The 17,152-nt window shown below is 38.2% G+C and overlaps 1 protein-coding gene across 6 annotated transcripts in view; it reads left to right on the top strand.

Moving 5' to 3' along the window:
* Nucleotides 1-17,152, top strand: part of MYO3A (myosin IIIA) — a 169,853-nt gene that overhangs the window by 13,412 nt on the left and 139,289 nt on the right. For all 6 annotated transcript variants that reach the window (XM_059892921.1, XM_059892920.1, XM_059892919.1 and 3 more), the window contains exon 4: nt 2,601-2,735. In XM_059892921.1, the coding sequence (XP_059748904.1) occupies nt 2,601-2,735 (135 nt within the window). The remainder of the gene's footprint in view (nt 1-2,600; nt 2,736-17,152) is intronic.

Below are 17,152 nucleotides of genomic sequence, written 5' to 3' on the forward strand. Positions count from 1 at the left end.
TTGCTTTGCCTGTAAGAGCATGAGATTTGCCTGTAAGAGACAAGATTCTTTTTTCCAGGAGTCAGAGGCTCGGTGTTTGGACGTGTTTTCAGCTACTAGGACATAGGTAGGTCTCCCCTAGCACATGGGGGAGCCAGAATAAACTCAGTGATTCTGTAATCGCCAAACCTCTCCTGAGAGCAAATTCTCTAATTACTCAGCTCTTGGAGAAGGAAATGGCAACCCACTCCTGTATTCTTGCCTGGAAAATCCCACGGACAGAGGAGCCTGGTGGGCTGCAGTCCATGGGGTTGCAAAGAGACAGACACGACTGAGCGACTTCACTTTCACTTTGTGCGTGTGATGGGGGTGTGGCTTGATGGAAATGATGAGATGTGTGTGGAGTTGGCCTGGGAGTTCTTTTTCTGTCACAGCTCTGACACTCACAAAGCCTGCAAAAGGACTCTGCAAAAAGTCTCTGCCCTCTGTTCATCTTGGGTTTGCTCTTTCGTTTTTGATGGTTTATTTTTACTAGATCTGTTATTACTACATTGTTTTATTTTCTTTTGAGCAGAGGAGAGAGAGGGCGGGGGCTTCTTTTCAAGAAGTAGGTTAGATAAGTGCATGCCTACTCAGTCGCAAAGTTATATCTGACTCTTTGTGACCCTATCTACTGTAGCTCGCCAGCTCCTCTTTTATCCATGGAATTTCCCAGGCAAGAATACTGGAGTGATTTGCTATTTCCTTCTCCAGGGGATCTTCCCACCCCAGGGATCGAACCCATGTCTCCTACATTGGCAGGTGGATTCTTTACCACTGAGCCACCAGGGAGGCCCACTGGAGGAGAAAAATGAGAAGCACTGTGCACAGGCTTAACTGATGCTGCATGTCTTCATAGTCTGTTGGAAAGTTCTTATTGTTAAAACTGAGGGAAGAGAGACACCACTTAAGCTGTATCAGAGCAACTGCACCACTAGTCTTCAAAATTAGAAGTCTGCCCTTTGAACTTTGCTGTTGAGGATTGGGGTTCATGGTGGCAAGAGAAAGGGCTCCAGGCTGATCCCAATGTGTGGCCCCACAATCAGAGTCTCTCCCATTCCTCTGCTTCTTTATGAACAAGAACAAATGACTTGTGAATGTATGTAACAGTTATCCTTTCATAATTTCACATTTGCTATGCAGCCTACCTTACAAATCAGGTTTGATTCTCTTGCTTTAATGAAATATATAGATCCATAACCGTAGTATGAAATGTGTTCTTTTGCTGCTTTTATTCTTGTCATAGTACATATATATTTTTCTAAGAATTCTTTATTTACTCTTCATTCATCATGCCACAAGTCAAATAAAAAAAGATTTATAACCAGGAGATTGTAATCTTAATAAAATAAATTTAAATGCACCCAAGCATTTTGCAGAGTGGCTATTTTTTTTATTAAAAAGGTCTTACTGTTACGGATTTTGAACTCATAATCTTCTCTCCAACAAAGAGGTGAAATGAGAAGGACTAGAAAATAGTAGACAAAAGACTAGTCCTGGATTACACACTAACCAGTTCTGTGACTCTAACTGCCTTGAGCTTTTGTTTGTTTGTTTCTTTTTTTTTTTTTAAATTTTCTTAGCTTTAGTTTCTTCCTTAGACTAGTGTTCTGGTCTAAAATTCTTTACAGCTTTGTGATTCCATGATTCTGTCTTAAAACAATGTGGGTATTAAATGTTACCATAAAATATTAGAAGTCTTTTATTTATGACAGTGAATTGTTTTATGTATATATGGTTTTCTAGATACATGACTAAGTGCGTAGTCTTGTTTGCAATTTTATTGACAGGATTACAACCTATTCTACTTCTGGTGAATGAGTCTTTAGCTAACTAAAGGCTGTATGCCATCTTATATAACTTAACCCTTTCACTTTTTTAGAAAGGTAGGAGTTTATTGCATGTATGATTGGTTTTTGATAGCCTTTAAATATCCTATACTTCAAAGAAACAGCTAAAAGTTTTCATGTCAAAACAATAATTTTACCATTGAAATAAAGTTAACACTACAAAGAAAGGAAGATCACCTTAAACAGTTCTCCATATATATTTTTTCCCTAGATTTTGTGATTAGAATTCTTTATTTTTATTTTTTAACTTAAAAAATTTTATTTATTTGGCTGCGTCAGGTCTAAGCTGCTCATGGGCTTAGTAGTTTAGGTGCCCAGGCTTAGTTGCCCAGCAGCATGTGGGATCTTAGTTCCCAGACCAGGGATCGACCCCACATCCCCTGCACTGGAAGGCACTGGACTACCAGGGAAGTCCTTATATGTTTCTTCCTAACTGCACATAAAAATAGCCTTTTATTTATTTCTTTTCAATGAAATAAACATAATTTGAGATATTTTTGATTAACAGGAAAATGACAATCTCTTCCCATAAGCAGTGTAAGGAGAAATGTCAATACATTGTATTGAGCACAGTAGAAACTATTCTGACCTTGCTTTGACAAGATAAAATTCTACGTTCGCTAGTCTAACTTACGTTTTTTTGACTTCATTCATGTTTTTCTCACCGCTCTCTCCCCATGACTTTTTTTTTTACGGCTTTTTTTTTTTTCCCCATGACTTTTTTGAAACTAGGATATTGATGAAGAGATTGAAGCAGAGTACAGCATCCTAAAAGCACTTTCTGACCACCCTAATGTGGTCAGATTCTATGGCATGTACTTTAAGAAGGATAAAATAAATGGAGATAAGCTATGGCTGGTTCTTGAGGTAAGTGTTTAGAATTATTTCCCATGTGGTAATTTGCAGTGTGGTCTTGGAATGACGTGTTTAGTAACGTCACCCCCATAAAGCAGTTCATCTGATATGTTCCATTCTATATCCTTTGTTGAATCTTATTCCCAGTTCTGGTCTTGCCATCTTTAGAAATACCAGTAAATGAAAGAAAATTAATTAAAGATTAAAAGAAAATGTTTCCATAATAAAAGACTAAAGAAACTAGGATATTTTCCTGGCAGAAGCGCATACTAAAAAGGGACTTCATTATAATTTTTATTTATTCATCTGTGTTTGGTGCAACACGTGACTGAGGCTCAGTGCCAGGTGCTATATTATGAGATAAAATTAATGTAGCTGAGGCTTCATTAGGCAAAAATGGTGAGTTGCTAATTTCTTCTGACTTCACTGAATACTAATGACATAAACTGCAGAACCAGGTACTGTCAGTCCCCCATATCTGTGGGTTCCACATGGTCAGATTCAAACAGCTGTGATCCGTGAATACAGAGGATCAACTGTATTTACATTTATGGGGGGAGGAAGCTTACTAGAAGTGGTGTGGAACACTGAATAAGTTGCCAAAGGGATACTGCAGAGTCTGCCTTTTCAATTCCTAAGAATAGCTTGGGACAGTTCTCTCTAATGCAAGAGTATTAGAAGGTGCACCACTAAGGTTACTGCCAGCCCTAGAAGAATGTGTTTTTTTCTGATTTTCACTGGATATTTTTATTTAAGTTGAAGTAATCATTAATTACAATAAAATTTATAAAAATTTCTTAAAGCTTCTTTTATCAAACCCAGGGCTAGTAAAACCTTTATTTGATCACCTTAACAGCATCTATTTATTGTATTTGCATTAATTTACTTTTTATAACACTAGTTTCTGGTGTAAAGTGAGGTGATTCAGTTATATATATTTATATGCTAGGCCGTGTGTGTGCTCAGTCATGTCCGACCCATGGTGACGTCATGGACTATAGCCTGCCAGGCTCCTCTATCTATGAGATTTTTCAAGCAATAATACTGGAGGGGGTTGCCATTTCGTCCTCCAGGGGATCTTCCCAACCCAGGGATAGAACCCAAGTCTCCTACGTCTCTTGCATTGGCAGGTGGATTCTTTATCTCTGAGTCACCTGGGAAGCCCATATATTTATATGTATTAACATAATTATATATATGGCTTATCACAGGATATTAAATATTCCTTGTGCTGTACAGTTGGATCTTATTGTATATCCATTCTGTTAATATATGTAATACTTTGCATTTGCTAATCCCAAACTCCCGATCCATCTCTCCTCTGCCTCCTCTTCCTATTGACAATCACAAGTTTGTTCTCTGTGTTTTGTATTCACATTATTTTATTAGCATTTGATTATTTTATTTCTTTTTTTTTTTGGAATGTACCATTGATTTTCCTGTACAGTAATAATTTGCACATTGTCTCCATACTTTATATTTTTTCCATGGTGGTTTTTAAATGAATATACAAGTAGTGATCATTGTAGAGAATACTTGAAACTGTTAAAAGAACCACTCTTAATTTTGAATATATTTTCTTCATCTATTTTTGTATGTTTAAAATGATTGACAATATCACTTATCAGTTTAGCCTATTTTCCAGTTCATATAATTTCAGATAGACTTAATCATTTTTATCTTTTAAAAAAATACATTCACTTGATTAATTTTTTGTTGTTCAGTTACTAAGTCAAGTCCAACTCTTTTGACCCCCTGGACAGCAGCACGCCAGGCTCGTGTCCCTCACTATCTCCCAGAGTTTGCTCATATTTATGGTCATTGAGTTGGTGATGCTGTCTAACCATCTCATCCTCTGCTGCCCCCTTCTCTTTTTGCCTTCAGTCTTTTGCAGCATCAGGGTTTTTTCCAGTGAGTTGGTTCTTCACATCAGGTGTCCAAAGTACTGGAGCTTCAGCTTCAATATCTATCCTTTCAATGAATATTCAGGGTTGATTTCCTTTAGGATTGACTGGTTTGATCTCCTTGCAAGTCCAAGTGACTCTCAAGAGTCTTCTCCAGCACCGCAGTTTGAAAACATCAATTCTTTGGTGCTCAGCCTTCTTTGTGGTCCAACTCTCACATCTTTACATGACTACCGGAAAAACCATAGCTTTGGCCATAGGGACTTTTGTTGGCAAAGTAATGTCTCTACTTTGTAATACACTGTCTAGGTTTATCATAGCTTTTCTTCCAAGGAGCAAACACCTTTGAATTTCACAGAAAGCAGTAATACAGGACAGTATTACTGTAGATCCAGGTTAGTGGTGCCACCCTTTCCTGAGCAGGTAGGTATGTGTCTTTCCTGAGTTGGTTGTTGAACCTGGAAACAGATGGTTCAGTTTCTCTACTCTTTCATTTTCTAATCCATGTTCTGAATGTTGGCACGATTATTGATTGCCCCTCTGGAATCCTACATCCTTCTGCTCCATCCTGGAGGTCTGCCAGGTGTCTGACCCCTGCTGCCTCTCTGCTGCTCATCTGGGTGGAATCCACTTTCCTGGATTCCTTGGTCTCTTCTTTCCAAGGTCACTTCTCTATTTTGCACATCAGGAATTCTGTGTGTTCCTCCTGTTATTCACTGTACTGATGTCACCAAATATTGAGTCCCTTCAGTTCAGTTTCTCTAGGGAGCAAAACCTCCAGTCTCTGTGTATGTGTGTGAAGTAGCTCTGGCAGGCTTCTGGATGTGGATATTTTGAATGTGGCGTAAGAGGGCATCAAGTCTTTTGAAGAGAGACTTGCAAAGGAAGCCTTGTTTTCTGCCCCTCCCCTCCCACCTCTCCACTTTCACTGTTATCTTGCCCTCTCTGGGTTAATCTGCTCAGGTGACCTCAACACAGCTCCCCCACCTAGCACTTTGGTTTGTGGCTTTCTCTGTGTTGCTGGGTCAGTTAACCACTCAGTCACCTGCATTCCATGTTGAAAATTTTTGTTGCAATCTCTTCTTCACTTCTGTCCCATTTTGTTCTTTTTTCTCTAGTGGTTTTATGGTTTTTTGTTTTTTTTTTTTAATTCTTTTACTGGCATTTTCATGGAGATTTATGAGTAAGAGGAAATACATGTATATATTTAATCTGCCACTTTTGATTGAATCATAGTCTTTCAAAATTACAATAGAATTTTCAAGAACCTTTTCAGAATCTGAAACTATTACTTTATAGAATTTAAAAAAAAATGTTTTAAGAGCCAGGCATGTTCTTTGATGATAGGCAACTTATTATGATTTCAGAATCATTTTGTATTTCTCAATTCAAGATAGCTTTATATTTTTAGTTAAATCACATAAAAAACAGAGCAAAACATTTACTTCTCTCAACACAATTACCCAAGTTCAGTTCAGTCACTCAGTCGTGTCTGACTCTTTGCGACCCCATGAATCTCAGCACGCCAGGCCTCCCTGTCCATCACCAACTCCCAGAGTTCACTCAAACTCACGTCCACTGAGTTGGTGATGCCATCCAGTCATCTCATCCTCTGTCGTCCCCTTTTCCTCCTGCCCCCAATCCCTCCCAGCATCAGAGTCTTTTCCAATGAATCAACTCTTCGCATAAGGTGGCCAAAGTACTGGAGTTTCAGTTTTAGCATCAGTCCTTCCAAAGAAATCCCAGGGCTGATCTCCTTTAGAATGGACTGGTTGGATCTCCTTGCAGTCCAAGGGACTCTCAAGAGTCTTTTTCAACACCACAGTTCAAAAGCATCAATTCTTTGGTGCTCAGCCTTCTTCACAGTCCAACTCTCACATCCATACATGACCACTGGAAAACCCATACCCTTGACTAGATGGACTTTTGTTGGCAAGGTATTGTCTCTGCTTTTGAATATGCTATCTAGATTGGTCATAACTTTTCTTCCAAGGAGTAAGCGTCTTTTAATTTCATGGCTGCAGTCACCATCTGCAGTGATTTTGGAGCCCAAAAAATAAAGTCTGACACTGTTTCCACTGTTTCCCCATCTATTTCCCATGAAGTGATGGGACCAGATGCCATGATCTTCGTTTTCTGAATGTTGAGCTTTAAGCCAACTTTTTCACTCTCCTCTTTCACTTTCATCAAGAGGCTTTTGAGTTCCTCTTCACTTTCTGCCATAAGGGTGGTGTCATCTGCATATCTGAGGTTATTGAGATATTTCTCCCAGCAATCTTGATTCCAGCTTGTGCTTCTTCCAGCCCAGCATTTCTCATGATGTACTCTGCATAGAAGTTAAATAAGCAGGGTGACAGTATACAGCCTTGACGTACTCCTTTTCGTATTTGGAACCAGTCTGTTGTTCCATGTCCAGTTCTAACTGTTGCTTCCTGACCTGCATATAGGTTTCTCAAGAGGCAGGTCAGGTGGTCTGGTATTCCCGTCTCTTTCAGAATTTCCCACAGTTTATTGTGCTCCACACAGTCAAAGGCTTTGGCATAATCAATAAAGCAGAAATAGATGTTTTTCTGGAACTCTTTTGCTTTTTCGATGATCCAGCGGATGTTGGCAATTTGATCTCAAGTAACAGAATAAATTATGAACTTAAGCCATTTTGTCCTAAATTAATGGATAATTTACTTCGTATTTGTGTTTGTGTATTTGAGATGTGATGCTCTGCAAATCTTGGATGGAGTCCTGAATAAATATTGTGTATATTTATATCTTTGAGAACATTTTCAATAATGCATCTCTTATGTTTTTTTCCATGTAAAATAATTGGAAAATTAGCATTTGAAGATTCAGTTGTTCTGCTTAATATAGGCCTAAATGTCAAGAACAAAAGTATAAATCTTTCCCAGAGTTTAAACTATTGAATAAGATCCACTGATGTCTTTTATGCCTAACAAATTCCTATTCTAATTATATTGTCATTTCTTAGTATTATCACTCAGGGTTAGGTGAGAGTTGAAGATTCCAGTTCATAGTTAAAGTGTTCTTTTGAGAGAGCCGAAAAGATTGATTAAAAAGGTCTTGTAACATCCAGTACAAGTGAAGTGGCATCCTGATGCAATGAATCAGCAGACTTAGCTTCTTTGAACTTTGTACATATGTTTTTAAAATTTATTTTTAATTGGAGAATAATTGCTTTACAATGTTATGTTAGCTTCTGTTATGTTAGCTTCTGCCATAGAACAGCATGAATTAGCCATGAATATACATATATCTCCTCCCTCTTGAACCTTCCTTCTACCCCGCCCCGCATCCCATCCCTCTGCATTGTCGCAGAGCACCGGTTAACCTCCCTGTGTTATACAGCAACTTCTCACTAGCTATTTTACATATTGTCTTTATTATTAGATGTAAGAGTTGGAAATATCCCTTAACGGCTTGAGAAAAAAGAATAAACAGTAGTTTATTAAAATAGTATTTCAGAAATCTGATCTATTTGAAATTCAAAGTTGAGGGAAAACATGGAAAAAGCAAAGAGCTGGCAACTGTATGTAAGACAATTGATTTACATATGCAAGTTAGACTGATTACATATACACATAAGTGGTACAATTACCTGATTTATAAACATGAATGGTGCAGGTGCTGCTTTAAAGGCACTTTCAGAAAATTGGCTTGTGGCATCAATACTTCATTCTACAAAATGACTGCTAATTATACCTCTTATCATAATAAAGCTCCAATAAATTATTTTGCTGGCTTCCCTGGTGGCTCAGCGGTAAAGAATCTGCCTGCAATGCAGGAGACACGGGAGATGTGGGTTCGATCCCCTGGGTTGAGAAGATCCACTGGAGGAGGGCATGGCAACCCACTCCAGTCTTCTTGCTTGGAGAGTCCCCTGGCAGAGGAGCCTGGCGGGCTACAGTCCATGGGTCACAAAGAGTCGGACACGACTGAAACAACTGTGCACGCTTGCAGGTGCACAAATTATTTTGCGTGGGGGTACCCAAAGATGGCCAAATAGGAACTTTGGTGGTACCCAGAAAGTCATGCTAATAGTGCTAGACTTCTGACGTGAATCTGCGTAAAGACAGTGCTTCTTGGAGGGTCTGAGTAGCATCCTTGTTATCAGCCTGGCATGTGTGGGGAGGTGGGTGGACTGTACCAGCTTGGACAGACTCTCACCCAGAGTTTTTCCATCTTGAAAAATCATTGTATTTATATTGCAATCCAGAATTGAAATTCCAAGAAGAGAATTTCTTGCTCAGATTTTACTGGGCCATCTATTTTCTCTGTTATTTAGTTGTGATTTTTGAATTATTGCTTTCACTTTGATACAATTTTTCCTCTTCCTGTATTTTTATTAAATTTTGTTATACTATAATTTCTTGAGCATGAATAATATACAAGGCTCTGTTTAGAAATTATTTCCTTCTAAATTCTCTGTATGTTCATTTTCAGAACATACAGAAGAGCACTAGTTTCTAGCCCTCCTACATTCCAGTTACACACTTGTAATGAAACTACGAAAGAAGAGAAGGGGTAGAAGATTTTCTCCTGTGGGAACTGATATATATATATATATATTTTTTTTTTTTGCAAAATGTTTATGGGAATTTTTATTGTCACTTAATATTTAGGTTTTCCTAATGATGTCAGCATAAAGGGAGAACCAGTTTTTTTTTTTTTTTTACTTATGTCTTTTGAAATACCATGCTTATATTTCATATTAATTTTTTGCTTATTGCTATTACATATCTCTTGACTGACTTGCTTTGTAAAATACAGACACCTCTTTTTTAAATTTAAAAAGTTATATATTTATCTATGTATTTGGCTTTGTTGGTTCTTAGTGGTGGTACTCAGGATCTTTAGTTGGGGCATTTGGAATTCCCTGACCAAGGATCAAACCCAGGGCCCCTCCCTTGGGAGCTCTGAGTCTTAGCCACTGGTCCAACAGGGAAGTCCCTGTAGATTTTGCTTTTGCTTAGTGTTCCTTTTCACTCCCAGTGTCTACCATGGAGGGTCAGGAGCAGGATGGAGGGGGACCTTGGGAGGTGGGAGGTGGTTCATTTCTGCATATCCTTACCACCAAACCAGGAGATGAGATGAAAAAACAGGGTTGAAATTGAGTTAAGTTGGTCTGGTACTAGGCATCTACTGCAGATGAGCACAGAGGGCAAAATTGAGATTTAACTATAATTTCCCCCTTCTTAGTTGGATGAAAAGCAACACCTTAAGTACACAAGGAATATAATCTTCTGTCTCAACATCTATTTGTCTAGTGTATCCTCAGCTATTACGGAACCAAAATCCAGAGTTAGGACATCTTTTTGTTAAAAGGTCTTTCCCTTCATAATCCAGTCTTAGCTGTAATTGCTCCTTTCATGGCAGTAGTGCAGGCTGAATTCTATTATTTATCTGAATTAGTCCTGATTTGTTCATTCTTAATAATGACACTGCTTTCTCTCTTTGCTTTCTAATTATAGCAAATTTTCTCTTTGAAATTATATCCTTTTCAAGAGATCAAAGGCTGGAAATTACAGGTAGCATTTGGAAGCACAAAAGTTCAGTAAATAGTCCTAAAGCCTCACAAATCCACATTTCTGGTAACGAAAGTGATTTTCATGGACCTGAATACTAACTTTGGTGCATTATTAGTTATTCTGCATTTATACTTATATCTAATAAGTAAGATAAGATCCATCATAAGAAAAGGAAACTATAGGATGACAGAAAGAAAATGAGTTAGAATGAATGAATGGTTTCTGTTTGCTCAGCTATTAACTCTGTAATGTTGCTGGCTGGGAGATAACATGTACATGGAAGAGGACAGGGAACCCCTGCAGGCTTGTGTATGTGGGAGGGGGCAGGGAAGCAGGACAGGGCTGCAAAGCTGGGCTTCTGAACCACTCTGATGGCACAGCACCGGTCCTTCCTTTCATTAGCTGTGCACAGTGGCAGTGGAGTAGACGAATGCCGATTCTTTTCATGCTCTTAGGGCTGGGACAACCATTCCCAGCTCTCATATAAAAGGCTGTTATTTGGTGTACTCACCACAGAACAAGACAGACAATTACCTAGAGTCGTCTCATTTTTTTGTTTAAAGGGCAGGATGGAAAAACAGTATACATGTACTCCTTTATATTCTTATAACCCTAAAAATACATAAAAACATGTATAATGCTGGTATATCTTTTTTCCCTAATAGTACTTCGGTGCTTGCAAATGCATCTGCTCTCTGAATAGGAGTGCAAGTTTATAATATTAACCACAGAGGGAAAAATGTGACATGTTTTGCCATTTGGTAAATCATATATTTTGACTGTGTGTGCTAAGTCGCTTCAGTTGTGTCCAACTCTTTGCAACCTCATAGATTGTAGCCCACCAGGCTCCTCTGTCCATAGGATTCTCCAGGCAAGAATACTTGAGTAGGTTGCCATGCCCTCCTCGAGGGGGTCTTCCCAACCCAGGGATCAAACCTATGTCTCCTGTAGCTCCTGTATTGCAGACAGATTCTTCACTGCTGAGCCACCAGGGAAGCCCGTATTTTGACCAGGCAAATTGAAAGATTTCTTCTACATTTTCTTGCTTATCAAAGATATCTTGTTGCTCACATTCCCAATGTTTGATGGTGTTTTCCCAAGAATTTTGAAATGCTTTAGGATGAGGGATGCTGTTTTATATCTTGATTTAGTGGTTACAGGATTGTACACAATTACCAAAATACATCAAAATGCATACTTCAGTGAGTCAATTAGAATGTGTGTCTGTAATAGCTTAAACATACTATTTCTAGTTTACAAGTTAGAAAAGTAATGTGAAAATTGTACATATTACAGTATTACACATTAGGAAACATTATTAGGTGATAGTATCACTCTTATTAATATTGTATCAGTCTTTCATTGGAATGCAGAATTTGCTACATCAGTATATGTATTTTATTGATATTGAGTCACACATTTCACATTTGAAGAGGCACCTTCCATTTCATGTAAAAAGATGGCCTTCTGTCATTATGTGTGTGTACATGCATAAGTGTCCAGGACTAAAGTATATTCACCCAGTCACTTACTAATTCCATAAATATCTCTTACTTTGGGCCAAGCATTTTGGGAGGTTCTGGGTATTCAGTAGAGAATGAGACCAGCTGTCATCCTGGTGCTTAGAGAGTCTAATAGTGCAGAAAGACAATTTAAAACTTAATAGACAAATTAATTAAATAATTATACATTGTTTCTGATACTGTGGGCTTCCCTGGTGGCTCAGTGGTAAAGAATCTGCCTGCAGTGCAGGAGATCCAGGTTTGATTCCTGGATTGGGAAGATCTTCTGAAGGAGGGCATGGCAACCCACTCCAGTACTCTTGCCTGGAGAATCCCATGGACAGAGGAGCCTGGTCAGCTACATACAGTTCATAGGGTTGCACAGAGTTGGACACGATTACAGTGACTAAGCAGCAGTAGCACTGATACTATGAAGAATAGAAGTGGAGTGCTAATAAAGAATGAAAAAGACCTTTTGTGAAGAGAGAAGTCAAAGAAGGCCTAGATGAGTGGGTAACACTTAAGCTTCCACCTGAAAAAAAAAGAAACAAACCGAGGATCCTGTTAGTACCTTTGTTCTTTAATATACATCCCAGACACTCTGGAAAGACTCAGGCCCATCTCAAACCCACGGAAGCAGAAACTCCAAGAATGAGGGCTCAGAAACTTATTTTTAAAACAAGTCCTAAGGTGATTCTTATCAAAAGAAAGTTTGGAAAACCCTGCCAGAGGTCCTTGGATTTCAGGGTGCATTAGAAATAGTCTGGGACTTCTGCTTCTGGCTATGACAGTAAATTGTGTCGCATAGCGCAGTTGTACTGTAAATACCTAAAACACTACATAGAATATATTTTTAAAAACATAACAGTTTTCCAACACTGTGAAAGAGACAGCTTAGGCTTGTGACATTGAGAAAAGGAAATTGGAGGAACACTACAATCATTGCATCTTTATTCTTGGAAACAGCTTCCAGACCACGAGGATAAGAAGGACGTTCCCAAGGAGATCACAGCAATCTTGCTGAACTGAAAAGACTGTTAAGACAAAAGTGACTGGAATTTTCAAAGAGAGAGTTAAGCAGGAAAAATACTCCAGAAATCTACATAGGGGTTCCCTTGAGTCTTTGACTGGAAACCAAGCTGGAGATGGATAGGGCAAGATTCTAGGCAGTTGGGCAACGAACAATAATAAGGGTAAGAATTACTGAAAAGCAGTAATCTGAACAACTACTGGGAGTTTGTGCAAGCTGGAGAGATACTTGAGTTCTGACCAGTCAAATTGAGTAATCTTTGTTGAACATTTAAGACGCTTAGTAGAGACCCTGCTGACAGGTTATGCGTTAAAGGAAGGGTTAGACTCACCCTAGAATAAGAACTACCCTTGGCCTCCTATAAAAATTCAAAAACAGGGCTTGAAATGTTCATGTCAGTCCACAAGCAGATGAACTGCCTATCAGAACAAAATTCAGCATTCATTAAGAGAAGACAGCAAAATCTGAACATTTAAATGTGAAATTAGTTATGGCCATCATTTAATAAAAATTAATAAATATGTAAAAAAGCAAGAAAAGGTAACCCATTGTCAGAAGAAGAATCAGTCAAATGAAACAGACCCAGAAATAATCAGGATAATGGAATTAGCAGATAAAGACTTTAAAATAGCTATTATAATAGTGTTCTCGAATGAAACTTCAAGAAGAGTTAGGTTAAAATGAAAAAAGGAAAGGAGAAGGCAATTCAGATTAAAACCACAATGAAACTACTAGTATACACTCACTAAAATGACTAACATTTAAAAGACTGATACTTCCCAGTGTTGGTGAGGTTGTGAAGCAAACTGAACTTTTTTAGATTATTTAGGCAGTGTGAAATGGTGCAGTCACTCTGCAGGCAACACAGCTAATATCTTATTACATCTGTGGTTACCTTATGATCCAAAAGTGTCACTTGTAGGCATTTGCTAAAAATTGGTTTCTATAAAAAGAATCAAACACTTTTATAAAATGAGCAGAGTAAAACCTAGATGAGTGTCAGAAAATGAGTTTCAGCTTTTGTGGTCTCACATGGGATGTGGTCAGACTAAGTGAGGGTCTTAGAGCATTCAATATAAACAAAAAGCAATGAAAAACAGCAGAAGTCAGAAATGCCAACTGCAGAAATCAGTAGTCCTTTTCCAGAAATTTGAGTAAAAATCTCATATCCTGTCCTTACATAGTAAAGACAGAATGCACCGTGAAAGCTTATAAAAGCTGTCTTTGGAAGTGAGTTGTAACGATCTGTTTAGAGATTTAGTTTTTTTTTCTTTAATGTTTGACTACAGCCTGAGTAGAGAATTCACTTTTAGGGCTGCTCTGTTCTTTCATTAGTGTAGCTCTGGTTTAAGAAAATTATACTTCAATTTTGTTTGATGAGAGAACATGAAGGCCCTATTATAGCACTGTGTTATGAAGCGACACTTAGGGGTTTTTCGGTCTCCTGCTACAAATCTCTTTTTAGTCTGTCTTGGTGATTTAAGAATTGCATAGGGTTAATATGACACAATTCATTTCCCCGGATGCAGTTCTTTTTTAGTGGAAACATATGGTCATTTTCAATTTTTGTGATCTATCGCTTAATTTAAGAACATTTTCATTTCCTTTAATATATTTTAATCCTTCACATTCATTTAAAAACAAACATACTTCAGTTAATTTTTTAAAAATTTGTCTTCATACGTGAAAGGCATTTTATGCTAGTCGAACAAAAGTAGATTTCATTAAAGATGATATTTGAAATTTTGAATGAGGATTTAGAAAATTCATGGTGTTATCTTGAGCATTTTTAGAAAAAGATCAGCCCCAAATTAACTTGTGGCTTATTGACATTTGGTCCCTGTGGTCTGTTTAATAAATTCCATGTTTGTTGTATTTGTCTTCTCCTTTTCTCTTTTCATTTTAACATATATTTTTTATATTTATAAAATGGCATTTTATATAACAGTAAATATTAGTGACAGCTTCATCAATCAAAATGAATGAACTTTAGAAGTATATTATTGGTTAAAGAAAAAAGCAAATCCAGGTAGGATACTATTTTTATAAAGCACAAAGCAAAGCAAAACTGAACCATGTATTTTAGAAGAAATGTATTTATAATGAAGAAAGAAGTTTTAAAGACAGGAATGATAAACACAAAATTTAGGATAGTGGTTATTTCTCACGGGAAGAAGCAGAAGGATGGCATAATTTTAACACAACAGTAAGAAAGAAGAACCCTTAACTTGACTTTTCTTGAAGTTTAATTCAAAAGATCCTTTTCCATTCTGAAAAATTAAACCACAGTTCCTGCTTAAGTAGCAGTCAGATAGTAGAATAATTATTAGTGGTTTCTAAGCTTTATTTTTTGGGGTTCCAAAATCACTGCAGATGGTGATTGCAGCCATGAAATTAAAAGACACTTACTCCTTGGAAGGAAAGTTATGACCAACCTAGATAGCATATTCGAAAGCAGAGACATTACTTTGCCAACAAAGGTCTGTCTAGTCAAGGCTATGGTTTTTCCTGTGGTCATGTATGGATGTGAGAGTTGGACTGTGAAGAAAGCTGAGTGCCAAAGAATGGATGCTTTTGAACTGTGGTGTTAGAGAAGACTCTTGAGAGTCCCTTGGACTGCAAGGAGATTCAACCAGTCCATTCTAAAGGAGATCAGTCCTGGGTGTTCATTGGAAGGACTGATGCTAAAGCTGAAACTCCAGTACTTTGGCCACCTCATGTGAAGAGTTGACTCATTGGAAATGACTGATGCTGGGAGGGATTGGGGGCAGGAGGAGAAGGGGAGGACAGAGGATGAGGTGGCTGGATGGCATCACCAACTCAATGGACGTGAGTTTGAGTGAACTCTGGGAGTTGGTGATGGACAGGGAGGCCTGACGTGCTGCAATTCATGGGGTCGCAAAGAGTCAGACACGACTGAGTGACTGAACTGAATTGAACTGAAGCTAACACTATGGGGCATCTGTCATAACTTGGATTAATTTTGCATGCCCCTTCATTATTAGTTGAGGACCTTTTTGAATATACTTGATGTTGGCAGCTAGATTTTAAAAATTAATAGATTTTATTTTTTAAACAGGTTCAGGTTTGTGGAAAAATTGAGTGGTAAGTTTAGAGAGTTCCCATGTCCTCCCGCCCAAGTTTTCTTTGTTATTAACATCTTGCATTGGTATGGTACATCTGTTATGGTTGGTGAGACAGTAATGACACATTATTGTTAACTGAGGGCTTCCCTGGTGGCTCAGAAAATAAAGAATCTGCCTGCAATGCAGAAGACTTGGGTTCAATCCCTGGGTAGGGAAGGTGCCCTGGAGAAGAACATGGCAACCCACCCCAGTGTTCTTGCCTGGAGATTCCATGGACAGCGGAGCCTGGCGGGCTACAGTTCATGGGGTCACAAACAGTCGGACACAACTGAAGTGATTAATATGCATGCATTATTAACTAAAGTCCATTGTTTACATTAGGGTTAATTCTTTGCACTGTACATTTTACAGATATTTTAAAGACTTTATTTTTCAGAGTAGTTTTATTAGCATCACAGAAGTATTGAGAGGGAGGTATAGAGTTTTCTCATATGTCCCCAGCCCTCACACATGCTCTGCAATGAGTTTTGAAAATTTAAAAAGTGGCCCTAAAACTTAGTTCCTTTAAATAAGTGCTTTGCAATTTAAGGGCTCTGAATTTCATTTCCCTCAGTTTTGAATAATTTTGTGACCCCATCATGCTGGGCCACACTGGAGGCAGCATGACCCTGTATTCTGCTGCCAGAATACTCTTCTGCTTATCCCGTTAAAAGGTGTTCCCTTTCCTGCAGAAGAAAATGTCCCTTTTGGAATGCCGGGTCTGCCCCTGCTCCTGGAGAAGATGAAAGTTTTGTTTAATGTAAAAAGACACCAGTTATAAATGGAGTTGCATCTAAATGCTCATTTGTGAGTTCGTGTTTAGATTTTAAATACACTTATAGAGACAATATTATAAAAGAGGGCTTCCCTGAAGGTCCAATGGTTAAGACTTCACTGTTCAATGCAGGGGTTGTAGATTCACTTCCTGGTGGAGGAGCTATGATCCCACATGTCTTGTGGCCAAAAAAGCAAAACGTAAAGCAGAAGCAGCATTGTAACAAATTCAATAAAGACTTTAACAATGGTCTGCATCAAAAAAATCTTAAAAAAAAAAAGCAACTTTGATATCACACATGATGTCTAGATTGACCTGTCAGCCCAGACAACCTGTTGGGGGATCATGATATATCATGATTAAATGTAAGGCTGGACTCTAAAGTCAGGCTGTCCAAGTTCCTGTCTTAGCTCTGTCACTACAATGTGATCTTTCCTGAGTTACCTTACTATTTTGTGCCTCACTTTCCCCATCTTTAGTATGGAGATGATAATAATACCTACTTTACAGAGTGGTGAGACATATGGATAATGCATGTAAATGGGTTAGGAAC

This window comes from Bos taurus, chromosome 13 (genome assembly GCF_002263795.3).
Source record: "Bos taurus isolate L1 Dominette 01449 registration number 42190680 breed Hereford chromosome 13, ARS-UCD2.0, whole genome shotgun sequence".
Classification (NCBI taxonomy): Eukaryota; Metazoa; Chordata; class Mammalia; order Artiodactyla; family Bovidae; genus Bos; species Bos taurus.